We start from the raw sequence: 26,460 nt of genomic DNA on the forward strand, positions 1-26,460 counted from the left end.
TAAAGGGGGGGTAGGTATGAAGCACATATTCAACCGAAAGAGAGCTGCTATTCCCAGGCAATGTCAATTGCTGCACAATTACATGACAAGAACATATAGATGGCGATTTAGTACCGTTTTTCATTATATGTACTTGTAAGCACATACTGACATTAGACTTTGTCGCCTGTATGTGGGGCCGGGTATGCACAGGGACCGCCATTCGGGCGGGTCATGCGTCCCAGAGATTTAGTTTAGTAATCTAGCCATAATACGAGGTCCAACTAAAGACGAGAGAAAGAAATTTGATCCATGGCCCTAAAGCTCGGGTATTAGATGGGCGGGGAATAGCCTTTAGGCCGGGCATTGCCAGAGCATTGCCGACGATCTTATAACATACTTACCATTGATACTTGAAGGCAAAGAGTTGGCGGATGGAAAGGCAAGTGGCCCAGATTTATAATACATCGCCAGATCAAAATATGAATTATCCATATAATAGAAGATATATAGAAGATAAACAGGGGTCGTACTAGATATTAAATAGACCCCAAGTAACTAACTGCACCCAACCATATCACAACTACCGCAATCCCTACCACATGCCCCACAGACTACTATAACCATGAGCTTCCCCTCTTGGACACATATAACCCATCATGATGTCTACACACCTATCGACTCTTCCAGCCTTGAGCTATGAGGTAATGGAAATGTGGTCATTGTCTCCGGCGGCGGGCGCGGCATAGGGCAAGAAACCGTGCTCGCATTTGCCAAATCAGGTGCGAGAGCCGTCACCATCACCAGCCTCAGCGAGAGCGCAATTGGCGCCGTTACAGGCGAGAACATTAACCTCGGATGCGAGGCGTGCTACTATTCCGCTGGCGCGGCTGACCAGACGCGGATTTAGGAGGTGTTCACATCGACCAAGGCGAAGAGCAAGATCCCACAGCAGGACATAGGTAAAGATGTTTTGTTATGCTTTCGTTATGGTATTTTGTGTTCCAACGCTGACTTATATCCTTAACACAGTTGATGTCCTGGCGGGTTTCTCCGTGTGGCCAGCCAGTGCCGAATCCAACTCTGTCCGTGGGAGAATGCTGTGGGAAAGCTGGGATGTGGATGAGTTGAATACCAAAACCGACGACATACTGAATGAAAATTTATTAAAGATAGTACTCAGCGGTTTGTCGTGAACTTCTTGTGATTGGGTCGTTGTCGTCGTCGCTCGTTGGTCCGATTTCCGGAAAAATATATCACATCGCGTTGAGCGGCAGCAAAAGTGCAGTTTACTGTGCGCCAAGGAAGTGTGAATCATTAGATAAATTTGTGGTAAGATATGAGAAGCAAAACTTCGTACAGTGTCGTTGGAACGTCCCCCTTGAGTATTACGAGGTCGCGTACCCTTGCACCTCGCCATCGCACGCTGGGAGGTTTGAGTTCATCGCCGCACATTGGCTTTAAGTCATGACAACTTCAAGGCTGCCATCTGAGCCAGTCGAGCCATTCGAATTGTTAGCTATCGTTCCATCGTCGCCTGGCCTCTGCAAGGACAGTACGTCGCGAGCGATAGTTTGTATTTCTCCCACCGTTACATGACCAATGGGCCATACCTTTCCTAATACTTTGATGGCACCTAGACCCAACCTGACGCGATCTCTTGCCGCTTTATATTCGGCGCCCTTCAATTTGAAGCGGCAAGCCGACATTTGAGCTAGTATCAATAATGTCAAACCGCATATAGCCAGAGGCGAGTGCGTAGTAAATGAGCTTGGTAAGGTAAATAGTCCAGTGCCTGCTTCTGCGGCTTCGAGCACTTTCGTGGTGTGGAAGTCAAAGGCTCGTTGCTCCTCTTCTACCAGTTTCTCCGATGGTGGATGTGCACATCGAGAGTTACGTTCGACAGAGCCATAAGCCAGCTGGGACCGCGGCCGATGAAGATAGACCTTAAGCCTATATAAAGTCAGGATCTAATTCCTGGGTTGAATCGTGATCGCCATGAAGAGGAATATAACTCACGTGTTATAAAGCATAATGGCATGAAACATAACCTCATCAACCTTCCCAGGATCTTCGACAACGAGCTGCTTCTCTTTTGGGAGGTACATGAACCAATTCATCAGTTTCGCATCAGCACTGATGACAGCAGGCTCGAAGGTACCCTGAGGTTCCGTCCCCAATGCCAGGATCGAGCCAGCGATGTAGCCCAGATCGACTAAGTAGGCGCAAGAAGAAAATTTGAGTTCCTCTCCGGCAAATTCACGGGAATTGTACTCTTCCAAAGTGTAGGGTCGTGGTATGTTCTATAACCGGTTAGCAAACCCGTAGCACCACCCAAAAAACAATCATGCTTACCCCTGCGTTATAATCGGCATCCTCACAGGGCAGATTGACATCTGATTTGATGTCCTGCAATGCGAACGATGGGCAGTTCCGAATACCAGCAAAGATGCTATCAGTCAGAAATAAAAACCACCATGTCCTCCTCCAACTTTCAGCCAGTACAGCACTACCCTCTCCATTCGAAGTTGCAAAGGCCTCCGAGTTCATATTGATGCTAAGAGCTATGCGGATTGCACGATCGAGTATAACACGTGCATTTGTGAATTCATCACAGGAGTGCACCGCAATCGCAAAGGTTAAAAGAGCCTGAACGGAAAAGCCATTGGCAGGCAGAGAATCTATTAGTAATGGACTCTCCGCCCGTTCCTGCATGGAGCTCCTATCGGAGCCTTGGTCGAAGAGCGACCCGATAAACTCCAGTACTGGCAGAACATGCTGCAGGGAGTCGCTGTCGGTCTGTAACCGCTGATTCAAAAACTTTTGAGGAAGGACATAGGGATGAGCATCATGGAAGAAGGCGTAATACAAATCCAAGAGTTTGGATGAGTTTTCTGGCTCTGATATGCACCCCGCTGTGGTTTCATTGGCAGTACCAACAGGAGAGAGATCGATCGGACTCGTCCTCAAATAGAAGCTGCTGCTCGTGGAATCCATAGAATGCGTAGTCGAGTTCGCGCCACTCGCGGACCTAGACTGCCGCTCCTCGCTCTCCACCTGCGTTCCTCCATTCGATGAAATCTGGCGTTGCTCCAAGATGGCCAGCTTGCCGCGCCCTCGCCTCGACTCGGCGTAGACGCACGTTTTGCCACTTCCGATGCACTGTGTGCACGCCGGAGAAATTGCATCACATTTAGTATGACGGCTACGGCATGGAATGCATGCCAGAGAGACACGAGTCTTGGGTCGTGGCCGAGAGTCCGTTGAAGACGTTGCGGGGGCTGGAAAGTCTATCGGCGGGAACTGAGAGCCTGAAGCGTTGAATTCAAAGGGATCATTAAAGTCTGCGGCAGAGAAGTCGTAATCCAGCCCTAATTGGAACAAGGCTACCCTGTTAGCAACCGCGCCGTATTGATCCATGCCGTCTGGATGGGACCAGGTAGTTAAATCCGGGGTATTCATTTGCCGCCACACTTGATCTACACCGTTGCATACGTTGGAGTTGCAGGCTAGTCTTCGCAATTGAACAGCTGTTGTGGCCTATATGTCTATATAACCGGAAATTTACAACATATATGCCTGGTAGTGGCGAAGGGACAGAAGGGGGATGTATACGGGATAAGGGATGCAGTCAGCTTCGTCGTTACGATATTTGGATGACTCTTGGTGCTAATCCTGTTTAGTACTAAATTAATATTCGCACCCCTTAGTGTGGATAGACCCACAATTGGGTGGTGTAAAAGCTTAGTCATTTTTGTCAATCACAGCCATATTCAGTCGGGTAATTCTTCACTCAGGGTGTGTATAAGACTCTTGGAGTTGTCATATCTGCAGGCTAGCTGGATTCATAACTCGTAAAAACCTAAAGTTGTGGACTTGAAAATTCTCCAGGGTTCTAATATCCAATATCAGGACATAATAGATACAATAGATATCAGTTTCACCATTGAATATTCGATCTCTGGACGCCACCAAAATATGACACTCGAATCATCTCCCGCTGGTGCCTGGGCCGCCTCGGCCGAGGGTCCAAATGAAAATAAGAGACACATTATTTCAGACCACAGGTTACTAGGAACGTATCACACACGTGCTGGTTTTGAGTTCAATGATTTTATATCCCTACTTTATCCCGCCAACTCATTCATCCACATGACAATGAGAATCTCTCGCCCAGTATTTCATTTATAGAGCTATATAAATCAACGAAAGCTGCAAGATTTTCTATTACACTTGCGAAATCGCTTCAGATTACATCAGACTTCCTTATATGGACTCCCATGGCCATCCTTATGCATAATAACCAATCCATTAGCGCCGGGTTCAAGTATCGCCATCTCCATCGTCTTCTTGTAAAACTTTATGCAAGGTTCACCCTTCGTGAACAGCATTGCGCGGCGGAGATCAGGCCACGAATCTAGGGTCTCGTTGATACATTCCAGCAGCCATCGACCTAGGCCATTCGCCTGATGTTCGGGGATGATGAAGACGTCCGTGAGGTAGGCAAAGCTGGATTCGTCCGTGACGAGACGGCCGAGACCGATCTGGGTGAGGGAACCACGGCCTAGAGAGGGGTCAGGATGAGAACCGACCGAGTTATGGGGTATAATAAGTTGAAAGAGTAATATTATTCTACTTACCTGCGATATCGGAAGAGGATTCGGGTAGGATATAGACGCCGAAACAAAGAGACTTGGACAGCATCTTCTTCATTCTGTCTTCGGGCATACCCTTCGTCCAGTACATGTAGTCCGCATTGAACGCCTTAGTTATAACATCGATCTGGAGCAAATCCTGAGATGTGGAGATGAGGAATTGGTCCTTGTACCATTCTGTCTTGGTTGCGGACATTCTCGATTGAAAAAAAGGCAAAAATTTGTTCGTATGTAATTGACAGCTGGTATTTTATTATCCTCTGTAAATATTGACGATATTGTTCGCCAGCGATATTTATTATATTCCTCGTTGACTCACAGCCTGTGAATCTAGAACAAACTGATACTAGAGTACGAGTACGAGCAGCGTGGATGACTCGACCAAAATCGGCACCGGCTGTCACGTGGAAGGTGCGACCAACAAGCCAAAAGCTCCTCGTCGTTCCTTCCCTCCATCGCAACTCTGATCCAGTCGCACCTTCCTCTTGGCTTACTTTATCTTTATCTTTATTTTTCACAAAAAAGGAAGGACCGGGAAATCGTGATGTTTCTTGCCCCAGTCCCATTCAACGTCCTCTCTGGCAGCCGTCGCGCCGCGCAATTGAGAGGAGGATTGCTGGTCTCTGCGAGTTTAAAAGCAGATATATAGGCACCCTATCAAGTAGAATATGTGAAAACAATTCTTCATGTTTTCGTGTAACTACTGGAGGAGAAGCCCTGGCACACTGGGAAGTATTAATGGATATTCGAGTCTCGTTTCTCGACCCCGTTTGGCTTCTTGCGCTCTCCCACTTCGCTTTTCCACAGAGTCTCTGTTGTTTCCTGCACCTTGTCGACAGTTCCAGCATCGCCGTTGCTATTCGGTTGGCAAGGGGCATATCTGATTTCTCATCTTCCATCTGTGGCAGTCTTACAGAGAAGAGGCAGAAACAACCCCCTCAAACATCGGCGATTCACCATCCCGTGCAGGCATATCGTCAGCCAGTTTGATACTATCTCCAAGATACATGATTCGCCGAGACGCCAAGGTGGGCTTAATTCATCATGCTCAGGATCACGATATCGCGGCCTTTCCCCATGCGATGGCCGTCACCGCGGGGTATCGCGGGTAGCACGCCATTTGTAGTCTATCATATCGCGTTCTGGCATGGGAGGTCGGCGATTCAATCCCAAAACCTCCGATGGTATGTCGAAATATTATTTCTATAACTTGACTGCTTTTCCAAGTCTTTGCCCCATTCCAGTTCTCAGTTGTTTTATGCGTTATACCCCCAGATTTCAATCTCAAACTTACCAACCTTCACTGTTCATCAACAAATAAACATTATAATGGCAACAACGACCACCACCATACAGGAGTCGACAGGTGAGAGTATCGGGAAGATAGCCGTAGCTTTTGATGAGAAGGTACATGAAGGAGTAAGTGGCCTTACATAAGATTCCTCAATTCACCGTCGGCTGACATATCATCCCACTACACAGTCGAGGTACACAGCATACCTCCCTGTCTATGACAACGAGACCAAGTTTCCGCCTACCCAGCCGTTTGAATTCCGCGATCGCGGGTTGGATGCTGACCCTGCCAAACCAAATCTGTTGAAAACAGGTGATCCAAACATCGAGGTCACTAGGCTCACACCTCGAATCGGCACTGAGATTAAGGGGCTACAGCTGTCGCGATTGAATGACGCCCAAAAGGACGAACTCGCCCTCTTGATTGCAGAACGTGGCGTGGTTGTATTCCGTGACCAAGATTTTAAGGATATTGGTCCAGAGAAGCAAAAGGAATTTGGCCAGTCATTCGGACCTCTACATGTCCATGTTAGTTTTCCCATATCTAGTCTAATATTGGCTTGCTAATCGGATTAACGCAGCCCGTTGGTGCACATGTTGAGAATCATATTGAATTTCACAGCATTTATCTCGGGTCTGATAACCTCTATCGTGCTCAACAACGCTCGAGCAAGTTAACAACTACGGGATATCACTCTGATGTTTCATATGAGCACCAGACCCCAGCAATTACAATCCTGACACTCCTCGAGGTTCCATCCACTGGGGGGGACACGGGATGGGCTTCACAGGTGGTGGCATATGAGAGACTATCAGAGCCCATTAAAGTATTGCTAGAGGGCTTGCGTGCTGAGCATAGTGGCCATGAGCAAGCTGCAGGAGCCATACGTGACGGGAAAACCGTGCGGAGAGAGCCCGTAAAATCTCAACATCCGATCGTCAGAGTTCACCCCGTAAGTTCCATTAATATTCCAAATGTATCCAGTTGGAAACTAACTCGTATTCAGGTCACCAGACAAAAGGCGCTCTTCGTCAACCCAGGCTTTACCAGGCGCATCGTAGGCTTGAAGGATGAGGAATCGGACGCCTTGCTGAAGCTTTTATTCAAGGTATTTTGTGCAGCACCAGCAAATCATTAATACTGACACTACTGTAGCATATCTCGCAAGGTCAAGATTTCCAAGTCCGTGTGAGATGGGATGACAGGACGGTTTCTCTCTGGGACAATCGAGTGACCGCTCACACTGCGATCTCAGATTACGACGTTCATAACCCCGAGGAAGGCTTGCGCCATGGGTTTCGAATTACAACCCTTGGAGAGAAGCCAGTGGGCGTCAATGGATTGGAGTCTACGTGGTAGATTTATATTTTAATGATTTCTATTTTGATGGGGCATATACTGATCTGTGGTTTCGTCCATTTTTTAACCGCAACTACACAGGCATGCGATTTGTCATACATTTAGACACTGTCAATATGATAGGATATTATCATTCTTCGCTATTTTTATAATGAACATTACTGCAGGTATTCGGCGTGACACAACTCACAGTTTCCCCTGATATAATTGCCAAGAATCACGTGAAATAGAAGTGGGCGCAGCAAGTTTACGGATTCCGTGACTCACGCCGAACAATTCTGTTGTCTTGAATATAAGCGCAAATAAGAACCCAGAGAAAAACTCACACTGGAATCTATTTACTATTATATATATGCTTATTTGTTGCCATAGACTAAGGTTGTGCGCGAATATCTCCACCACGGCCAAGGCACAAGAGGCCAATCTTGCCGATAAACGAAACAACCCAAGAATTTGTACAGCAACAACTTACATATGGCGACGATTCAAGAAGCCCGAGGCTCTGTAAGCCTTATCGGTGAGGCTATTGATATTTTGGCTACTAGCGCAATCCCGGACTTGAAGCGTAAAGTACGGGACTTTCAAATCCAAACAACCCCGTTTCATATCACACTCGTCACGAAAGATGAGAAACGCAATCTTTCGCCCGCTGCTCTTGCATCTCTAGTTAAGTTTACTGCAGCTAGCGCCTCAGAAATTGGAATCTTTCACCACCTGGGCACTGCTTGTATAAAAAGGGGCGGCAGCGATGTTGCATTTATCGTCGTTATCTGGGTGTCCGGACAGCAGATTCGGAAACGTTTGGGTCTACCACACAAGGATTTCCACATTACCCTATCCGCTAATGATAATCACAATATTGATAAAAGTATCGCCTGTCTACGTGTGGGGGAATTTGATGTTCAAAATGCGTCATTGGAATGCCTGGACCATCTTACATTTACTCTCCATAATGCGGGGCGATATCTCGACGCAAAAGCGTACTCGCAAGAGATTCTATTAAGGGACCCTGAATCATCAAAGGGATGGCTTCGATTAGCAGATGCGGCTCTCCAACTGGGAGAATTTAAAGTTTCCATGTTGGCATACGCGCAAGCTTGGAAAGCAAGTGAGAACGACAAAATGAGTGCGTATACCGTGAAAATGTTACATAAATGCTCTACGGATACCGAATGGGGACACTTGCTGCAAGAAGAAGAATTGACCCAGCTTGAGAGCGTCTCAAAACAAATAAGACAGCGTTTGTTGACGCCTTGGCCGAATAATCTGCGTGAGTCCATCGCAGATATGGGGGTTCCTCCTTCGCTGTGTCTCGAGCCGCGTCGGCATCTTTCCATACCAGACAGCATTGGAGTGTTTTCTCTCCCTCGTTTTTTTCGATGGCTTGTGCCTTTCAAAATCGCAGTTATGTCAACGCCACGCAACGGACGAGACATCCGGGCATTAAGCTCTGACGGCATTGGAATTAAAACTGTTCTTACTCTTACGGAGGAAGAACCACTGGATCAATCATGGTTTAATACGAGGATTAAGAATGTATTCCTTCCGATTCGAAATTACTATCCTCCTTCGATTGAGCAGATGGATATCGCCATGCGTATTTTGACAGACGAAGAGAGCCTTCCAGTTCTGATCCACTGCGGTGGGGGGAAAGGCCGTGCAGGTTCAATCGCCGCCTGCTACATGGCAGCCTGTGGCTTTACTAAGCCAAATCTACAATCCGACGACTGGCAACCAGCAATGTCAGCGCAAGATTCGATTTCAAAGCTCCGTGCTATCCGACCTGGGAGCATAGAAACCGAACAGCAAGAGGTCTTCATATCGAAATGGGTGAGCGTGCTCTGGAAACGACAATCCCTCTTCCCCACCGCAGTCCCTGAGCCACCAGCCTGTCCACTCGATATCACGGGGCAGCTCGACGGCTCCGTTGATTTCCTCATGCTCGTCGGTATTCCCGGCTCAGGAAAATCATGGGTGGCGAAGTCACTGCTTGCCCGTGACCCACGCTGGACCTACGTCTCACAAGATGAGTCGAGTCGCTCCGCCTGCGAAACAGCTGTCAGTCGCACAAAAGGGAAACTCATACTCGACCGGTGCAACACGAGTGCCGCGGACCGGAAATTCTGGCTTCAGCTTGCAGATGCCAAAAACGCGGTGTGCGTACTCTTCGACTACGATACTGAGTTATGCGTGTCGCGCGCCCAACAGCGGGCTGACCACCCCACTCTTCCTCCAGGGTCAAGGGTGCTAAATGCGGTGAAGCAGATGACGGAACAGTTTTCTGCGCCAGAGTTTAAAGAGGGGTTTAAGGCAGTGCTCACCGTGAAGTCCTTTGCGGCGTCTGATGATTTAATCTCTCAACTCTCGCCTACTATTGGACTCCTGAAATTCCCTCGCACAGCCCATCTTATCGACCTTGGTGCCATTGGTTCAGATGATATTCTACTCCCCTCTGCGCCTGCACTCTCACCTGGATGCACTGTGGTGATCACAGAAAAAGTCGACGGCGCGAATATGGGATTTAGCTTGTCTTCAGATCGGCAATTGTTGGTACAGAACAGATCTCATTTTGTGAACTCCAGCTCGCATAGCCAGTTCAAGAAACTCGATTCATGGATGGCAAGACATAGGGAGGAATTATTTGGATTATTGAACCAAGACAAGTACTTCCCGCAGCGGTATATTTTATATGGGGAGTGGATGCATGCTGTGCACTCAGTCTCGTATAATTCTCTGCCTGACAGATTTTTGGCATTCGATCTGTTTGATCGCGGGGAAGGCAAGTTTGTAAACAGAGAGACTTTGGAAACTCTGTTGAGCGGAACTGAAATTCATATCACGAGAGTTATGGAAAAGAGGGATACAATACCGACAGATATTGAATTGAGAGCATTGGTACAGAGGCAGTCAGCATTCGCAGAAGGTAGGGTAGAAGGCGTGGTAGTAAAGATTGAAGATAAGAACTGGGTAAAGTGGAGAGGAAAGGTTGTGCGGGGCGATTTTCTGGCAGGTAACCAGCACTGGAGCAAGAACATCATGCAAGAAAACGGGATTTTGGTCACCAATATGGAGGAATTAGACATTGCGTCCTGAGACTGATCTTTACAACTTTCTCCCATCTCTAGCGATAAACCTGGTTCACTTCGCTCCCTGTTGCGCCTGAAGCTTTTTCATCTGCGCGCCGACTGCCTCGCGATACTCTTCATCAATGACGACCAGTCCGGCTGCTCCTTCCTTGTTGACAATCTCGTCCATCTTCTCGGTACTCAGCATAAGCGTGGCGATGATGACGGCCTCCTCCGTCTCCGAGGCGTTATCGCTGATGCGGTGTCTGCAGCCAGGAGCCTCGTAGAAGCTATCGCCAGCATTCTTAATTGTCATGGGATCATCGTTCATCTTGTTTAGGACAGATCCGGTCAACACGTGAACTGCAACGAATGCGCCTGCATGGGTATGAGGTGGCGTGGACCCTCCTGGGGGGAAAGTGACTTTGAGTGCCAGCACGGAATTGCCTGGGGCGCTGAGGACTTTATAGTGGTATAGGACTTCGAGAGCTGGGAATGGGCGTCTGTCATGTGTCAGTAGCTTGTTTGTCGAACCCCAAGGGACTTGTGAGATAGAGGTATCTCACGTTGCATCATATACTGGCTCCTCCCTGTTTGCGACCTTGGAGAACACCATTTTTGCTGTATTAGAGTAGAATCTGTTGTTTTTTGTATGAGGTTCTGATGTGTATAATTTGCTATTTCGCTTTGAGGTTGTGGTGTATAACTTGAGAAAATTAGAAGTTATATAAATATCACCTTATATTACAATATAGCACTCACGTGATGGACCCATTCCAGGTCTAGAACAACGCGGCTTCCGTTTAGGGTATTCGGGGACTGATAGGCTATGCGGGTAGACGCCACACCCGTCGTTAGTTGGCCACTAAACGACACCGCGCCCCGCTAATTCCGCCTTTAAGAAAGGGCTGGGATTCTCCATTGTAAGCATTCCGGAGTATGGACTTCCAATTGCTCCGTGGTTACCTAATACCCTAATGCGTAATATAATACCGTCACCACGTAATCATCCCACTTCTTCGATGAGACACTCAAATGCCTATTTGGGTACCTCTGTTTTCTTCCAATAATCCGACAAGAAGAAGGGTATAATTACTGGTAAGTCAACGCACCTCTGGAATGTTTCACTCAAGCTGAATCTCGATGCTGTTCTCGCATCATCTGCGCCCATTTACATCTCTTGCTGCCCAAATCCAAGCATCAGCACCTCAAACCACTTTACGGCGAACTTTCGTATCAACAGCAGCCATGGCAACCCCAAAGCTCCAGAAGGCTATCCTCCAGCCAGACGTGCAGTCCACAGACGTGATCCTGATCACCGACCACCCCGTTCCAGTCGCCAAGCCGTCCTCTACCGAGCATCTCATCCGCGTCCACACAACTGCCATAACCAACGGCGAGTTGCTCTGGGGGAAGAACTTCCCCATCCCCGCCGAGTACAGCGCCACGAAGATCATGGTCCCCTGCAACGACGTCGCTGGTACTGTCCTAACGGCCCCTGAGTCCTCCCCATTCCAGCCTGGCACAGAAGTCTACGCACGCTCCAACTACTACCGCACAGGCTGTGCGCGCGAGTACTCCATCTTGTTGACGGAAGAGATGGCAAAGAGGCCACAGAGATTGACATGGGCAGAGTCGGCTACGGTTCCTATGTCCGCTGAGACGGCGTGGCAGGCTCTGTTTGTCCAGGCCGGGCTTGAGCCCAAGGCTGGAAGCGCCAAGGGGAAGCGTATCTTTATCACCGCTGCGTCTGGAGCTGTGGGAACTTGGCTTGTTCAACTCTCGAAGTGGATCGGGGCAGAGGTGATCGGGACATGTGGGTCGAGTAGCGTAGAGTGGGTGAAGTCGCTGAAGGCAGATACTGTGCTCGACTACACCAATACAAATGTCAAGGAATGGGCCAGCGTCGAGGGTAATAAGGTTGATCTCGCAATCGACTGTTTCGGTGGAAAGTCTCTCGAGGATGCTTGGTGGGTAGTGAAGGATGGCGCGACCTTGATCAGCATCTACCAGCCTCCGGAGCAGAAGAAACCTGCTGGCGTAAAAGGCAACATCAAAAACTTCTTCTTTATTATGGAGTCGAAGGGAGATCAACTCCAGAAGGTCACAGAGCTGATCGACTGCGGGTTCGGAAAGACAGCGTTAGACAGCTCCTTTCCACTCGACCACTTTCAGGAGGCGTTTGCGAAGCTGAAGAGCGGCAAGGCTAAGGGGAAGGTTGTCATTGACCTTGGTGTGGTTTAGAGGGGTGTGTGCAGAGTGCAGCTTTCGTATTAATAGGTGTTTGGGTTATGATTGTGAGGGAGTCTTTATACATAAAATTGAACATAAAATTGAACTTCAGTTTGCAAATTCCTAGATTCCTGAGTTCCATCTCGCGTATATTCCAATTCATGTCTAATCAATGTATACGAGCGTGCTGTACTAATTCGAGTTTCAATTACACCATGTACGTAACATAATCTGCCAGTGGATTACGAGAAAACTCACTAACTTCCGATTGGAACTATAGCACTCTTCTTCCCATAGCCTACGACGGTAATTGAAGATTACCCCCCAAGAAAGGCTTTACGCAAGGTGTTACTGCCCTACTGTGGCACTTTTCTTCCATAGCCTACTAATTGAAGATTAACCCACCTAACGAGACTTGATGAAGGGCTTGATGAATCGAAACCACATGCTGAATTGATTACTACTGCACGCGTTAGTTAGGACCATGTTATCCTAGAGGCCGTACAGTCTCTCGCTATGAAATGAAGCCAGTTGTCATGCACATTAAAATAAAGCCGGAGTATAGACATTCGATATAAAATAAAACATGTGAGTGCGTATGATATAGTGCTTTACATGCATAAATTGTCAGAAACCATTTTAATTTTTAACTGTAAAAAATGATTTACTGGTGATTTATTTAAGCCAACAAAATATAATTTCTTTCGGATCCAAGAAAACGATGTTTATTTTTGCACTTTATAGTAAACATTATAATTAGAACTACTGTAATCTAATATAATAACATCTACCATTTAGTAACATAACCTTTATGGAAAGTAGAATTCCCGTTTCATAAGTTGTCGCGTTGAGGAGACGCATCTCGCCATAGAGACGATCGAAGCTATGGCGGCGTTGCATTACATAGACAAGTATGACTATTATGCACAACCGCTTCCCTCGCCTTTGTGACAATGCAAGCACTAGTATTGTGATAGGATATTGAAGAAAAGGGCGAAGGACGAAAATTTTCATAAAGTAGTCTCTGACTAATGAGACTGACAAGGCTGAATCGCCATGTCCATCCCCAGAATGAAGTATGGAAATAACATAAAACACCGAAACCCATCGTATCAATCATGTCCTGTCCCATCCAACCATCATAAACCCCCTCCAACCCAATAGTCCCAAACGCCACTGCAATCCCCTCCAAAATCGCACAACTGAACAGAGAACCCTATCCATATACCCATATCATCCTTCCCCAGAAACCGATCCCTTCTTAAAACCCCATTCTCTCCTCAAGCCCCTGCCAAAACACCACTGGCCTCGGCTCCAAAACCCCAATCTCCCTCCCGAAATCGCGCTCCTCCTCCTCCATATCCACTAGACTCGATTGCCTAGACAAGATGCTCCTCACCGTCGCAACAGGCGACTGTTGGCGGCGCGCCGCACGCAGAGGGTGGCGACTGAGAGGGTTGTAAGACAGAGAGCTGAACTCATCCGCGGGGCTTGAGCTTGCGCTTGAGCCAGCAGAGGGGGCGAAGGTGTCATGATGGTTCCAGGACGCAGAAGCGGTGGAGGGGGCGCGCGAACGCGTGCTGGATGCGGTGGAGGAGGAGCGGGAGGAGCGGAAAGAAGAGCGGATGGATGCGAGGGAAAAGGTTGAGCGAAGGGGTGGAAGAGCAGAGTGGCGCATTTTGGCGGCGGTGATAGTAATGTTGCAGGGTGTTTGTGGAGAGTTGTAGGTATGTTCTTATCGAGCGTGTGGTTGAAGTGGTATATGTGTGTTTACCGTATTATTCTCAGTCGATTGCCGTGAGATTGAAAGATTGGCAGAAGCCTGGTATCCGTGTAGTGTGTGTCAAATAAAGAGGTCCAGCCGAAGAATCTTAGTTGTGGTGGGTGTGTAATATAAAAACTCTCAATGTCGAACTCGAAAAGCACCTGGCTTGTGATAAAATATGAACGAATGTCTTGCGTTTCTGTTTTCAACAACGCACTATCTCAAAGAATCTTCGAATTCGTCGAAAAACAAAATTACCACCGTTTACCTTTCTCTCTCTCTTTTCTTCCAGAACTCGGAAAAGCAATCGCATTATAAGATGAACTGACCCCCAGCCCCCGGCCCTCTCTGAGACACCGCCCAGCCTGGCACCACACCCGCATATCGACGCCTGCCGCGCCTGCTACGCCGCTGACACACGCGCACTGGCCATCTTTCGTCATATTTTCATGGGCGAGGCCGCTGAAGAGGCGGCCCCTTAAACGCCCCTGGCGCACGGCTGCGTCGCATGACATTCGCTTAGGGAGCCACACTGCGCCGGGTAATGCGCCCCGGTTTCGAAGTTGGGGACGAAACATTTGAGTATATTTTTGAATTCTTTTACAGTTTTTGGAACATGTGGCAAGAAGATGGGGCATTACAATGGATGAATATAGATCGCGAAAAACTACTTTGATAATGCGATTGTTCGTGGTGGATTTGGCAGTTTGGTTAGTGAGGATGTTTATCATGATGTGAGATGTTGTGCGCAGTCAGGGGCTTCAAGAGTTTCAGAGACTCTCGGCTGCCACTCAACACCACCTCAGCACCTTGGCAGTGCAAACCGTACCTGATAGAGTGGGGAAAATCAAGGGGCGACAAGAAACATTTTCTTATCACGATACTACTCTACCTGTACGAGCTCACCAAAAAAGCATCTGCCGCCACCGCGATCCCAGCCAGAAAAACTCAGCCGGGGATATCTCGTCCCTCCTCCAAACCGCCGTGAAACACCGTTTGCAGTCTATCGTTACTCTGGGCTCCGCATCACCAATACAACAGGCATGATTCACCTTCCCGTCCCGACGCCACAAACATCGCCTACAAAAAAAACAGTCTGATCATTTCATCTAAGGTATCATGCTTTCCATCGGTACTATACAGCCCCCTCCCTGCCTAGACTCTCTATCACACCCCCTCCATCCATCACCATCCCCGCTCTCACGCTCAATGCACACCCCGACCCACCCTTCTCCCAAAAAAAACACCATCATGCGCCAAAAACTCCACGCCATGCACCATCAGGGCCCTCTCCCCTTCTGGCGAAATCCAAAAGCAGCCTCGCTGCGCCTCCCAGAACGGGAACGCAGCAGCAGAGGCATGAACGAAGAGTGTAAAAAAGGAACTCGTAAGCCATTAGCCAGGCCACACCCCCCCTCCACCACAAATACACCCCGCTCATCAAACGTCTCTCATGCCTTGCATGCACCCCACCCAGCGACTTATCTTCATAGCATCACATGACACCGCCCATTACGCCGCTGCTCTTACGTCCTCCTATCCCCCGACTTCCTTGTCGTGTAGCTGCGTCTCATACTCGCACCCCACGCACTGTCATTAAACGCCTCCACGGCCATCTCCCCCGCCGTACTGCCACTGCGACTGTGCATCCCCTCCCTCCTTGCGGGAACCACATCGCTCAGATCCATCGTTGCGCCACTAACCGAGCTATTCGTCCGATGCGGCCGCAATCTGGGGCTGCGACTCGGACTGCTCGCCCCGCTGCCCAGTCCGCTGATGGCCCCACGACTGCCACGACTATCAACGCTACCGTCGCGTGAATGCAGCCCGCCCATCCCCATGCCACCGATCATATCGCGCAGGCTGGCGTGTCTGTCTGAGAAATCCACTGTCGCGCGCATCGAGCGGCGGGTGTCGTCGGGGTCGGCGGATAGGGCCACGGAGCGAGCGTCGGCGTCGTCGCCCTCAACGAAGATCTCGGGTACTGGGAAGGTTGAGATCTCGGTGATGCGCGAGAGTGAGTGGCGATTGAGGTGACGCCGGAAGCGGCGAGCCCAATACATCGTATCGAAGAAGCCGATGACGACGCGGCGGTGGACTTCCTCTTCGACGCGCTGGAGGCGGGCGCGACGGCGGAGGAACTCGTCAAGTCTGTAGTTCTGTTAGCTATTTGTAGAAAGAACAAGTGGGGTTAGGGTATGACTTACTTCAAGCTCTTGTTGTCGCTGATGATGTTGTAATGCGCGAGGATCATGAGCACACTCGTGAACGAAATACCCAGCTCCGGATCTGCGGAGACCATCACCTCCTCGTAGAAGATATTGTACAAGTGCCTCCGCTCCCTCACCTTCTGCCCATCAATCCGTGCGATCCGATCGTTGAGCTTCTTGAGATCAATTCCCATGGCACCACTCACAGTCGCCACGGACGTCGTCCTCGACCCCATCGGCTGGGCCCGCACATCCTCTAGGATACGAAGTACAGAGTCTTCCTCATCATAAATACGCATGGCAAAGATTCCCGACAGCTCGCCGAGCAAGCGTGGAAATTCTTCTTTGGTGATATACCCTGTTCCATCCGGATCGAACGTTGCCCACGCCTGCTTGAAGCGGCGCGTCTCCTCGCGGTTGACAATCTCGTGCCCGCTCGACCGTTGGTACACGTACGAGAAACTCTCGTAGATGAGCGACACGAACAGCGACACGAAGATGTACATGCTTAGGATGTTCCACGAAATGAACAGTGCGTACGCCCATGACGAGCTGCCGCAGTCGCTATCGAAAAAGGTCGACTCCTCCACGCACAGCGGCGGCCGCGTGTTCGCGTAGTCCATCATGATCTGATTCCAGCCCTCGCCGACGGACATGCGGAAGAGCACGATAAGCGCACGCGGCACGTCGCGAAAGTTTAGGTTGTTGGTGCCTTGACTGCCGAAGCGCGTGAGCCCGAAGGTCTGGGTCATGGCAATGGCGTATACGAGGAAAAGGATAAGCCAGGTCGCGAGGAGATTGCCAATGGTGGTCAGCGACGCGGCGGCGGTTTTGAACAGCTGGTCCAACGCGTTGTTGCGTGGAATCAGGAGTAACGCGATGGAGACGAGGAAGATGTTGTGTAACTGATACAGCGTAACAGAATCTTGCTTCCCAAATAGCAAAATAGTCGTGGTCATTGTCCCCGTCACCGAGACTAAGGAATACAGATCCCACGAACTGCGCCTGAAACGCGGCCACGTGAGACCGACAATCCGAATAACGATGTTTGACATGTATATGACAGTGAAGAAGAGGAAGAGGGCGTCTCTCGTACGCGTCCACCAGAATGGCTCGGGGTAGAACTCAAGCATCAACAATATCAGATGAAGTACCAGTGTAATAGTGACCGTCCGGCTCCAGAACCCATGCTTCTGCACAGCCTTCTTATAGCACCAATCCTTCCACTTCGGCTTGCTTTTAGTCGACGGCCTCTTCGATGGGGCCACCTGCCGCAGCAGCTTCCGCAGTTCCATCCAGGACCGTTGCTCGGCCGTCAGGAACGCCACACCCGTCTGCTCCGTATACGTGCGCATGAAGACGGAGATGAACAGCGTCAGGACGAACACAGTTGCCATCAGGTTGAACACCACGAAGAACACCGCGTTGCCCTGCGATGCAAAGTCCCGCGGCTGCAGCCCACGGCCCACGATCGACTGCGCGCTCCACATCACGTCGGTCCAGCCTTCTTGCGAGACGATCTGGAAGAGGATGAAAAGCGAGCTGCCGAAGTTGTCAAAATCGTAGTAGGGGTTTGCCGGCACCCGCGGGGCGGGGAACGTCCACTCGCTGCTGAAGGGTGAGCTGTTGAATTCACCGGAGCAGTCCGAGAGATTGATGATGCCGCTCCCGCCGTCATTGCAGACTTGCATTTGGCCGTTGAAGAGATTGACACCGTAGATGGCGAAGGGGATCAGCAGCGATAAGGAGACGAATATCGCAGAAAGAACCCGCCACCCTGCGACGAAGATGACGGAGTGAAACGTATCTCTGGCGCTGTCACTGATATGTAGTAAGCGCAGAGCTCTGAGCGCCTTGAACGCCCCAACTGCTCTCGATATAGCACCGTCATTCAAGAACGATGTAATCACATTGATCCACAGCGTAATCAGCACCCATCCATCAATGAAACCCCACAAACTGCGGAAATAAGCATTCGGCGTCCAGAAACAGCCATCGGCAATCATCTTAATGATAGCCTCGACGCTAAAAACTGCCGCGAACGCCATATCTGTCCACACGAACCAGTTCCGCAGCGCAAAATTATGTGTCTCAAAGTACTCTTTCTGGTACAATGGCGTTGTCACACACGCTAAAACCACCATCGTCAAGATCGCCGCATAGATGAATGCCGAGAATGTGTACCACACGATCTTGTTTGGCTCCACGCCGTCGATGCGCTCTGCACCGCGCCCCGGACCCACAATTTTCTGGCAGAACCGCCGTATCGGGTTGTCCGGCTTGAACAGGAACATCGCCGTGTTGTAGCTTGGGTGGCGGTTGAGATAGTCGCGCTGGGCGCGCTTGCGTAGCGCAGTTGCTGACACGGCTTCGCGCGCCATAGTACGCGGGTCAAGGCCTTCGGCGGCATTGGTGAAGCGGATGCTCGAGTAGAATGGGTTGGGCTCGCGGTGCCAGACTTGCGCGACAAACTTGCCCCATAGCCCTGAGAGGGAGCCTGGGGCAATTTCAGGCGCGTTGTCAAAGGTGTGAGAGGTGTTTAGGCCTGGTTGGGGCTCGCCGCTCTCGTCGTCGAGGAAGTCGCGCACGACGGAAGCTTTGAGCAGCATTTCCATTGTGGACTGGCCATAGTCGAGCGGGTCTTTGGTCTTCTTGGTTTTGCCGAAGCGGAAGATGGTTGAGAGGGAGAGGTTGCTCGAGGAGCTGCTGACATCTTTCTTCTGTAGGAAGGCCTTGACCTGCTCGAGGCGCTTTTCGTCCTCGGACACGTCAAAATTCTCTTGAATGACAGCAATAAACATATTTATCAGAATGAAGTACGCCAGGATGAACCAGCCAATAATGAAACTTGCGCCCATCCACGCCGTATTGTGGTGATCGTTATACGTCTGCACATTGTACAGGATGCTCGTCCAGTTCTCACTCGACAGGATCTGGTACAGTCCCAGGAACGCATTCCAGATCGAGAAAAAAGTCGTCCGCACCGTGTTTCCATCCGAATCGTACGCCGGTATATCGCCCCTGAACATCTGCACCGCCAAGATTGAAATCAGAAACGTAATCAGGAATACGAACAGCACCAGGTTCAGAATACCCGTCGCGTTACCCAACATCTTCTCGATAAGTTTTCGCGTGATGGGCACCGCCCAAACAACACGGTAAACACGAAGGATCTGGAACACGGTGAGCCAAGCATATGGCTGCCCTGAGTTGCGGATCGGCGGTAAGAGGATGACGGTCGTGATAATGGCGAGAAGTGTGTCGAAGCCGTTTTTCCAACTGCGTGGGAACTTGCGGAAGTCACTAGCGAGGCGGAAGAAGATCTCGATGTCGAGCGCGAAGGTCACCATGATCTCAGCCACGAAGATAAAGTTCGCGCGCCTTGCGGACATGGTCGCACTGCGGCAGGCTTGGCTCACTATGCCGAACATGATGACGAGGATCCAGAACCAGAAGGATCGGGTGTAGATCTTCTTGAGAACGGTGGTGCGGCTGCGGGGCTTGACCTCCTCGACAACGGCGACGGGGGTGTTGATCATTGTGAAGGCGCTGCGCTTGCTCTCCTCTCTGATGACTTGGAAGGAGGACGTGATGACGGCGATGAGCAAATTAGTGAGCCACAGCAACATGATAACGATTCCGGCTGCGAAGAATAGCGCCGCGGCCAGGTAATCAGAATCCGTGGTGTAATACATCAAATCCGTGAACGTATTTGCGCTCATGATAACGAAGACAAGCTCCAACGAGTTTACAATGTTGTCGAAGCTGACTGTTCCATTATAAAGCGATTCGCCTTCAATACAGAGGGAGCCTCGAGGACAAAGATAACCCTTGCTCGCGCGCGCACCACTCGTCCCATTCTCGTAGGTCCAAGGAAGTGCGACCCCCGATATATTATCAAGGTGCCCACCACAGAGCTGGAAATCGCTTGTGTAATTCGACTGCCCCTCCGGATCAACCCATGTACACGTTCGACTGAAACTTGACTTGAACGCCTGGACGCCCACGATGGCAAAGAGCAGCCAGAAGAAGCCGATAAGAAAGGACACGTTGACCAGCAACGGAGCAGCTTTCTTCAAGCTCTTGAGGATGATGGCCGTACCATTTGTCAGCCACAGCAGTCGGAGGATTCGCAGGCAGCTAATCATCTTGAAGAGGTAGAGATGCTTACGCGTCTCCACCCCCGTGATTCCGATCGCGAAGGATATCCAAAACGCGACAACCGCAACGATATCGATTCTGTTCAGCGAGTGGCGGAAAAACGCTCGCCGCGCGAGCTGGTACCGCTGCTGCTCCTCAATTGTAGTGGGATATGCCACTGGGGTTTTCATCGCTGTTGTAAACGTCCGACTGATGGCTTCCGAGATAGGGGGCGCATCAAGGTGCCTCGGCACTCTGACGGACTGCTGCCGCCGCGGCCCAAAGAACGTCATATACTTGGACATGAATGTAGTCTTAAGCCCCTGGTTGACATCCTTGCGCGTACTGTACTCCTCGGCGTTGAAGAAGAATCCCGAGACGATGATCTTGGCGGTAATCTCCAGCGTGTAAATTCCAAACAATGCCAGCATTGCGTAGTCCATAGGCGAGCCGCTCCAAGTGTTCGGCATCGGGTTCGTGAACGAGTCCTTGCTCGATTCCACCGCCAGCAGAACCGTCTGCAGGATGATCAGTATTAGTATTATTGGCTCCGTCCACGGGTGCACTAGGAATTCGCAGAGGCGCATCCGTATGTAGTTGTCTGGCGCGAAGATACGCAAGCTGTTCCCCCGTAGAGGATTCGTAATCGGCCATGGCGGCGCTGCCGGCTCCTCGGGCAGTTCTGCTGTTGGCGTGGATGGGACCTTCTCGATGGGCAATTGTTGCATCTCAGGGCCGTAATCCATATTCTCCTCGTCCGTGACAAGTATAGGCGGAAGCCCGGAATTAGGCAGCGTTTCATCTGCTGAATCCTTCCTTCGATATGCCGGCTCAGGCAGCTCGGCATCATTACTGAAATTAACCACTCGCTGTGACATAGCGCGCATCATGGATCCTGCCCTTGTCAACGGCCCTGCGCCCGACGGCGACGGCGACGGCGACAGGCGCCGCGAATCTGGACTCAGACTCTTCCCAAAGCTGCGTGACCGCTCCCGCCCTCCACTCCGCCCGTTCGGTGACGACCCCAGGTTATCACCCAGCCGCGACTGGCGCGATGTCTGTGGGGAGTCGAAGCGCACGCTCTGGAAACTGGTGCGGTCCCGGTCCGATGACTGTCGCGGCGTCGAGGGGTTCGGCGCACCGCTGATGGGCGCAAGGTAATTCGAGTCCGTCAGCCCGACCTGATCCGAGTCGGTCGTTGTATTAAAATACCCATCCCCCATATCCCCGTATGGCTGCTGCGTACCATAAGGCGAGTTGCCCACATCTCCCCGTCCATAACTCGGGCCATATGGGTCCGGACTCCGCGGCGACAACGGTTGGCTACTCGGCGGCATGCTCAGCCCGACGACAGCCATCTGGAAGGCATGCGAGTTCTCCACCGGCGAGCCGCCCGACAGCTCGTCCTCCACGCTCGGTTGCATGTGCTGCCCGGTTGGGAGCAGCACTCGCAGTGTCGGGCTCGGCGAGCTGTCGTCTAAGCGCGAGTACCGTACTGCTGGGCCTCGCATCGCTGCATTGCCAGTCATGAGGCTGCGGCCACGGGTGTGTCCCCTGTGCTCACCCTCGCTGGGGCCAGCGTCAGTGTCGGGGGGGCGGGAGAGGTTCTGGAGGGGTATCGATTGCGGCGGGGACTGGGAGTGCCGCGGGGAGGGGTTGTTGGATGCCATTGCGTTGGCGCGCTGGCGGTTGAGGTTGAGGAGAGGAGGTGAGTGAGGTTCGGAAGTTGGTGGTTCCTGGGGAGACGTATGCGCGACGAGGGCATACGAGGTGTTGGTCTCCTTATCGATTGGAGCTCATGATGGCGACGCGACAGAGGGAGAGGGGAGTATTCGCCGTGTCCAGAGAGTTGGTACGGTAATCAACCGTTTAAATCGCAGATTGGATGTTCGTGAGGGTCGTTGAAAGTGTCGTGGTCGTTGATGGCAATGGCAGCTCTGGGGGCGTGTTTGAGGTTTTGCTGAAGGGATGGGTTTTGGGAGTTTTGGGGTTATGCGGTTCAGCTTTCGCGACACGCTTACTCTACGCTTACGCTAAATCGATTTCTGGAACAAGAGCGGCGCAGCGCAACAGCCAACGAGCCACGGGGAAAACGGCCAGGGGGGGGGGAGGATGGGGGTCTGACGTACACCTGGTCCTGCGCTAAAAATATAAAAATAGAAAACAGATTTTGGGTATTTATTGTTGTTATTGTTGCAAATGGGGATGAAAGGTCAACAGAGGGTATAAATAATTCAATTAATTGCTACAATTTAATACAGTGATTGTATACGACTAGAATTAAATGTATAATTAAATACAAATGATTATTGATTATTATTATCGAAAAAACATCATTTTTCATGTGCGCGCGCGTCTTTAATTAGTCCTTTTAATTACTGGCTATTTCCGGCTTGGCCGGAAGAAGCTATACGAGAACGTGCATAGGGAGGGTAAAGGCGATAGTGTCGACAACTTCATTTCCAGATTTCAGTATCCTACATTCTGAACTTCTAGAGAGAGTATTAAGATAATTATAACAGCCTAGAATGATTGATGAGCAAGTCACTGTGAACACTTCCCACCTCTCCAGACCCGGGTAGCCCGGGCCCCCTTAAAACCCCAGACTTCAAGATAATACACGTTATTCATTACTTTTCGGCGTCTATCGAATCTCTGATCATCTACGTATATCGTACATCCTCATTCCATCGCTTCCGTTCCCCATCATAAACTTCCAACACCCTTCCTCCATATCAAATTCATATCATCGACGTCTGACCCCTTACGTCCTCTCCCCCCCTGTCCACCTTCCCGGCTCACTCGCTTTAACGGGAGGACTCAAATCCTGCACCATCGGACTGGGACTCAACGGCGCGATGGCCGGAATATATGTCGGCGTTCCCATTGCCACACTCCCCGAAAAACTCCCCGCACCATTCGCCGTCATTGGCCGCGGTGGCGACTGTTTTGTCGGCGACATCCCTGCGCTCGTCGGTGGAAGCACCGCGTTGGACGCGTAAGGCGTGCGAACCTGCGCCGGCGTGGAGGTGGGCAGCCCGTATGGCGGTGGAGGACCAGCGACGCTGGAAAAAGAGGAGCCGGGTGTGGAGGGCGGGTTGAGCACGGGTGCGCTTGCGAGGGGAGAGGGGAACGAGAGCGACGAGCGGCGCCCACTCTGGTCGTAGGGCGCGTAACGAGCACCATTGGGGGCGGGGGTGGATGTTACACTTGCTGGTGCTGGCGGCGCATGGCCGCCGTTGATGAGGGCGTAATTGTGCGGTGGAGCGGGAGGAGGGAAGCTGTTTGGGCTGTGTGGGAGGGGCGAGGTGAATGGGCTTTGCCCGTTGAGTTGTGCGCCAAAGACAGGACGGGCGGGCGTGCTTCCGTTCATAGGTGGTGGCCAGTTTGGTGCGGCTGGCACGGAGCCCTGGCTCACTGGTCTGTTGTCAAAGGTTGGGAATGGCGCAGCCGATAGGTTTGCGCTGCCATTGGAATAGGCAATGGGCTGTCTGGCTGGCTGGCCGTTCGAGTAAGGAGAGTCATAGGGTGACCGTGAAGGCGAGGAGTGGACGAGTCTGTGCTTGAGAGGCGAAGAAGGAGGGCTGCGGACTGTCTCGTCTTTCTGCTGGGGCGGCACCATCGCCGCGACGGGAGGAAGGGTCGGTGGCGCATTAGCCGTGACAGGAGGAAGTGTCGGTGGCGCATTTGAAGCTGATGAGGTTGGCCTGTTGAATTTGATGGTTATCGGCGGCCGTTTCTTAGCCTCTTCTGCCTCCTTAGCACGACGGATGCACGGCTTGCAGACGAACTGGAAGTTGTCCCGGTTGGCATCAGCATCGCTAACGCCAACACACTTGGTGTGTTGCCACACATTACACTTCTCGCAGGCAATGCTGAGAGTGCCATCATCAACATGTCCGTACGCGCCGCAGATGCAATCGAACACCCAGTCACCATCCTCCTCTTGGAGCTCATCAAGCGCCGCCTTCTTCCGTTCAATTTCCGCCTTGAGGTGGCGTTCGGAAAGGCGACCTTGGCCAGATTCGAGTTTTTTGTTGTCCTCTGAGAGATTGGCAAGCTCCTCTTCGTGCAAGATCCGGCGTGCCTCGCGTTCTTTGAGGCGCTGTTCACGGGTCTGCATGCGCGACTCTCTTTCCTTCTCCAGCTTTCTCCACTTCTCCTGTTCCTTCTTCGCCATAGCAAGCTCCTCCTGGCGCTTCCTTTCCTCTTCGCGCGCCTCTTCTTCTTGGCGCTGATGCTCGAGTTTGCCAGCGATTCTGCTGGACCTTTTGGCGGTGGCTAATTTCTCTAGATTGAGTAATTCGCGCTCCTTCTGGATCTGTTTTCGCTTGCGCGACTCCTCTTGCTTCTCCAGCAAGGGCAGGAGATCATCAACTAGTCGCTGCCTCAGAGACTTTTCGTTCGGGTCGCGCGACTTTGCAAAGGAGGCAATGGCGTTGTTCAATTCGTCCAGGGTTATGGCCAGACACTCCCACTTGATGCCACCAAATCCATCGTCCTCGGCCGCTTTGTCTTCCTTGACCTCTTCAGTTTCCTCGGTCTCCTCCTCGCTGTCGCTTGCAGGTACTCGGGACAGCTTTCTACGCTTGCTCGCTCTTGCTGCGGCTCTGGCTTTCTTGGAGTTCTTCTTGGGGGTAGCTTTGGGTGCAGGCGGTGGCGGGGGTTCTGTCTGGCGATACAGCCTATTGTCGTCTAGAACGATGTATGTTCGGTCCTCAGAGTCCCATCCGAAGGGTTCAACGCGCTAGGTTTGATATTAGTACCAATGGTAGCAAGTGCTAAGGAGTAGGCGTACCCAATATGTTTGTTCTGAATCCTTCTGCTCCTCCATTCGTTCCCTGATTCGGTCGGGGTTTGTGAACGTCCATTGCGTAAGCTGTTGTAGGACTTTGATCTAGAGGCCATCGTTAGTACGTAGGTGCGAGGATTTTATAGACATGAGTCTGACCTTTGTGAAGATATCGAACTCGGCGAACTTGGCAGGCTCGTCTTCGGTGCCAAAGGGGTTGCGCTCTGGCGCTTTCGCAACATACTGTCGGCGCGTATATTCATCAAAAATCTCTGGGCTGCGCATCGTCAGTGGTTGTACGCGATATCATACATATAGTGCATGGATAGAACCTACATTAGGCCCCTATGAGAAGAGACAAACTTCAAGAGCGCGAGCCCTATTTCTGCCAGTTTTGTCGAGTGATGCTTCAGGCATTCCATCTCGAGATCCTATGATAAGTATCAGTATTGGCCTGTAGATTGATTCATCGTTATTGCGACGAGCCGTACCTCGATATCCAGATCCTCCTCGAGCTTTACAACCTTTCCGAAGAGGAATACCCATTGCGCAAGATTCGCGAATTGCCACATGTTCCGTATCCGTTCAAGCAGTCCAGGCTCTTTCGGCGCAGGAGTAGGAGCCTCAACAGCCTCCACCTCCTGTCGTCCTCGCTTCCTAGAGGAAACCATCTTGGCAAGTCGTTGAGTTGGCGAGACAAGGATTCCAGAACGCCGATGGCGAGACTTTTTAAGAGGACAAAGGATGCGGTGACGGCAGTATAGTTGTTCTCATCCGTTGATTATGAAGTGTTTAACTCTGATATAGCACTGCTGAAAAACACTATTCGAGGGCCTCCTAAGTTCGTAGAAGTGTGGCCTTTTAGGATTCTGTGGTAGTAATTCCCCGTCGTTGACGCGATGAAGCCGACGCGAAAAGGTACGGTACAACGTAATGGACTGGGTCTCGCTAAAATAAAATTCCGGTCAC

At 50.9% G+C, this 26,460-nt stretch overlaps 9 protein-coding genes across 9 annotated transcripts; 3 read left to right on the forward strand and 6 right to left on the reverse strand.

The window, feature by feature from the left end:
* Positions 1–263: 263 nt before the first annotated feature.
* Positions 264–3,577, reverse strand: VE01_10285 (uncharacterized protein). Its single transcript, XM_018279688.2, has 3 exons — positions 2,335–3,577; positions 1,999–2,282; positions 264–1,932 (listed from the first exon to the last, which is right to left on the reverse strand). The coding sequence occupies exons 1-3, from the start codon at positions 3,439–3,441 to the stop codon at positions 1,440–1,442; spliced, it is 1,884 nt and encodes a 627-aa protein (XP_018125759.2). The 5' UTR covers positions 3,442–3,577; the 3' UTR covers positions 264–1,439.
* Positions 3,578–3,973: 396 nt separating this feature from the next.
* Positions 3,974–4,959, reverse strand: VE01_10286 (uncharacterized protein). The gene is made up of 2 exons (XM_018279689.2): positions 4,620–4,959; positions 3,974–4,543 (listed from the first exon to the last, which is right to left on the reverse strand). Exons 1-2 carry the CDS (start codon positions 4,828–4,830, stop codon positions 4,236–4,238), a joined length of 519 nt encoding a protein of 172 aa, XP_018125756.1. The 5' UTR covers positions 4,831–4,959; the 3' UTR covers positions 3,974–4,235.
* A 133-nt stretch (positions 4,960–5,092) lies between these two features.
* VE01_10287 (uncharacterized protein) lies at positions 5,093–7,456 on the forward strand. The gene is made up of 5 exons (XM_018279690.2): positions 5,093–6,053; positions 6,117–6,455; positions 6,509–6,880; positions 6,935–7,036; positions 7,084–7,456. Exons 1-5 carry the CDS (start codon positions 5,964–5,966, stop codon positions 7,285–7,287), a joined length of 1,107 nt encoding a protein of 368 aa, XP_018125757.1. The 5' UTR covers positions 5,093–5,963; the 3' UTR covers positions 7,288–7,456.
* Positions 7,457–7,588: 132 nt separating this feature from the next.
* On the forward strand, positions 7,589–11,367 carry VE01_10288 (uncharacterized protein). The gene has a single exon (XM_018279691.2). The coding sequence runs from the start codon at positions 7,762–7,764 to the stop codon at positions 10,378–10,380; it is 2,619 nt and encodes an 872-aa protein (XP_018125754.1). The 5' UTR covers positions 7,589–7,761; the 3' UTR covers positions 10,381–11,367.
* Positions 10,345–11,053, reverse strand: VE01_10289 (uncharacterized protein). Its single transcript, XM_018279692.2, has 2 exons — positions 10,919–11,053; positions 10,345–10,855 (listed from the first exon to the last, which is right to left on the reverse strand). Exons 1-2 carry the CDS (start codon positions 10,966–10,968, stop codon positions 10,426–10,428), a joined length of 480 nt encoding a protein of 159 aa, XP_018125755.1. The 5' UTR covers positions 10,969–11,053; the 3' UTR covers positions 10,345–10,425.
* VE01_10290 (uncharacterized protein) lies at positions 11,368–12,677 on the forward strand. Its single transcript, XM_018279693.2, has one exon. It carries the CDS (start codon positions 11,496–11,498, stop codon positions 12,594–12,596), a length of 1,101 nt encoding a protein of 366 aa, XP_018125773.2. The 5' UTR covers positions 11,368–11,495; the 3' UTR covers positions 12,597–12,677.
* A 1,168-nt stretch (positions 12,678–13,845) lies between these two features.
* VE01_10291 (uncharacterized protein) lies at positions 13,846–14,262 on the reverse strand (the record flags this gene model as incomplete). The annotated part of the gene is made up of 1 exon (XM_018279694.1): positions 13,846–14,262. The coding sequence occupies one exon, from the start codon at positions 14,260–14,262 to the stop codon at positions 13,846–13,848; it is 417 nt and encodes a 138-aa protein (XP_018125772.1).
* A 1,214-nt stretch (positions 14,263–15,476) lies between these two features.
* CCH1 (calcium channel protein) lies at positions 15,477–22,677 on the reverse strand. Its single transcript, XM_018279695.2, has 2 exons — positions 16,557–22,677; positions 15,477–16,500 (listed from the first exon to the last, which is right to left on the reverse strand). Exons 1-2 carry the CDS (start codon positions 22,367–22,369, stop codon positions 15,876–15,878), a joined length of 6,438 nt encoding a protein of 2,145 aa, XP_018125775.1. The 5' UTR covers positions 22,370–22,677; the 3' UTR covers positions 15,477–15,875.
* Positions 22,678–23,144: 467 nt separating this feature from the next.
* VE01_10293 (uncharacterized protein) lies at positions 23,145–26,401 on the reverse strand. The gene is made up of 5 exons (XM_018279696.2): positions 25,983–26,401; positions 25,828–25,922; positions 25,651–25,768; positions 25,498–25,596; positions 23,145–25,446 (listed from the first exon to the last, which is right to left on the reverse strand). The coding sequence occupies exons 1-5, from the start codon at positions 26,160–26,162 to the stop codon at positions 23,464–23,466; spliced, it is 2,475 nt and encodes an 824-aa protein (XP_018125774.1). The 5' UTR covers positions 26,163–26,401; the 3' UTR covers positions 23,145–23,463.
* Between the last annotated feature and the right edge of the window lie 59 nt (positions 26,402–26,460).

The sequence above is a fragment of the Pseudogymnoascus verrucosus genome, assembly GCF_001662655.1.
Source record: "Pseudogymnoascus verrucosus strain UAMH 10579 unplaced genomic scaffold scaffold_70, whole genome shotgun sequence".
NCBI lineage: Eukaryota > Fungi > Ascomycota > Leotiomycetes > Thelebolales > Thelebolaceae > Pseudogymnoascus > Pseudogymnoascus verrucosus.

What these genes read in the sequence shown, in the direction of transcription:
- VE01_10285 (XM_018279688.2), bottom strand. Translation starts at nt 3,441, where the DNA reads ATGAATACCCCGGATTTAACTACCTGGTCCCATCCAGACGGCATGGAT. An exon ending in ATGCCGATTATAACGCAGGG is followed by an intron (nt 2,283 to 2,334) that starts GTAAGCATGATT and finishes AACCGGTTATAG; the next exon opens with AACATACCACGACCCTACAC. An exon ending in GCCATTATGCTTTATAACAC is followed by an intron (nt 1,933 to 1,998) that starts GTGAGTTATATT and finishes GACTTTATATAG; the next exon opens with GCTTAAGGTCTATCTTCATC.
- VE01_10286 (XM_018279689.2), bottom strand. Translation starts at nt 4,830, where the DNA reads ATGTCCGCAACCAAGACAGAATGGTACAAGGACCAATTCCTCATCTCC. An exon ending in ATCCTCTTCCGATATCGCAG is followed by an intron (nt 4,544 to 4,619) that starts GTAAGTAGAATA and finishes ACCCCTCTCTAG; the next exon opens with GCCGTGGTTCCCTCACCCAG.
- VE01_10287 (XM_018279690.2), top strand. Translation starts at nt 5,964, where the DNA reads ATGGCAACAACGACCACCACCATACAGGAGTCGACAGGTGAGAGTATC. An exon ending in ATGAGAAGGTACATGAAGGA is followed by an intron (nt 6,054 to 6,116) that starts GTAAGTGGCCTT and finishes CCCACTACACAG; the next exon opens with TCGAGGTACACAGCATACCT. An exon ending in TGCTGAAGCTTTTATTCAAG is followed by an intron (nt 7,037 to 7,083) that starts GTATTTTGTGCA and finishes ACACTACTGTAG; the next exon opens with CATATCTCGCAAGGTCAAGA.
- VE01_10288 (XM_018279691.2), top strand. Translation starts at nt 7,762, where the DNA reads ATGGCGACGATTCAAGAAGCCCGAGGCTCTGTAAGCCTTATCGGTGAG.
- VE01_10289 (XM_018279692.2), bottom strand. Translation starts at nt 10,968, where the DNA reads ATGGTGTTCTCCAAGGTCGCAAACAGGGAGGAGCCAGTATATGATGCA. An exon ending in GAGCCAGTATATGATGCAAC is followed by an intron (nt 10,856 to 10,918) that starts GTGAGATACCTC and finishes GACACATGACAG; the next exon opens with ACGCCCATTCCCAGCTCTCG.
- VE01_10290 (XM_018279693.2), top strand. Translation starts at nt 11,496, where the DNA reads ATGCTGTTCTCGCATCATCTGCGCCCATTTACATCTCTTGCTGCCCAA.
- CCH1 (XM_018279695.2), bottom strand. Translation starts at nt 22,369, where the DNA reads ATGGCATCCAACAACCCCTCCCCGCGGCACTCCCAGTCCCCGCCGCAA. An exon ending in AGCGACAACAAGAGCTTGAA is followed by an intron (nt 16,501 to 16,556) that starts GTAAGTCATACC and finishes ACAGAACTACAG; the next exon opens with ACTTGACGAGTTCCTCCGCC.
- VE01_10293 (XM_018279696.2), bottom strand. Translation starts at nt 26,162, where the DNA reads ATGGTTTCCTCTAGGAAGCGAGGACGACAGGAGGTGGAGGCTGTTGAG. An exon ending in AGTTCGATATCTTCACAAAG is followed by an intron (nt 25,597 to 25,650) that starts GTCAGACTCATG and finishes GATGGCCTCTAG; the next exon opens with ATCAAAGTCCTACAACAGCT. An exon ending in ATTCAGAACAAACATATTGG is followed by an intron (nt 25,447 to 25,497) that starts GTACGCCTACTC and finishes TATCAAACCTAG; the next exon opens with CGCGTTGAACCCTTCGGATG.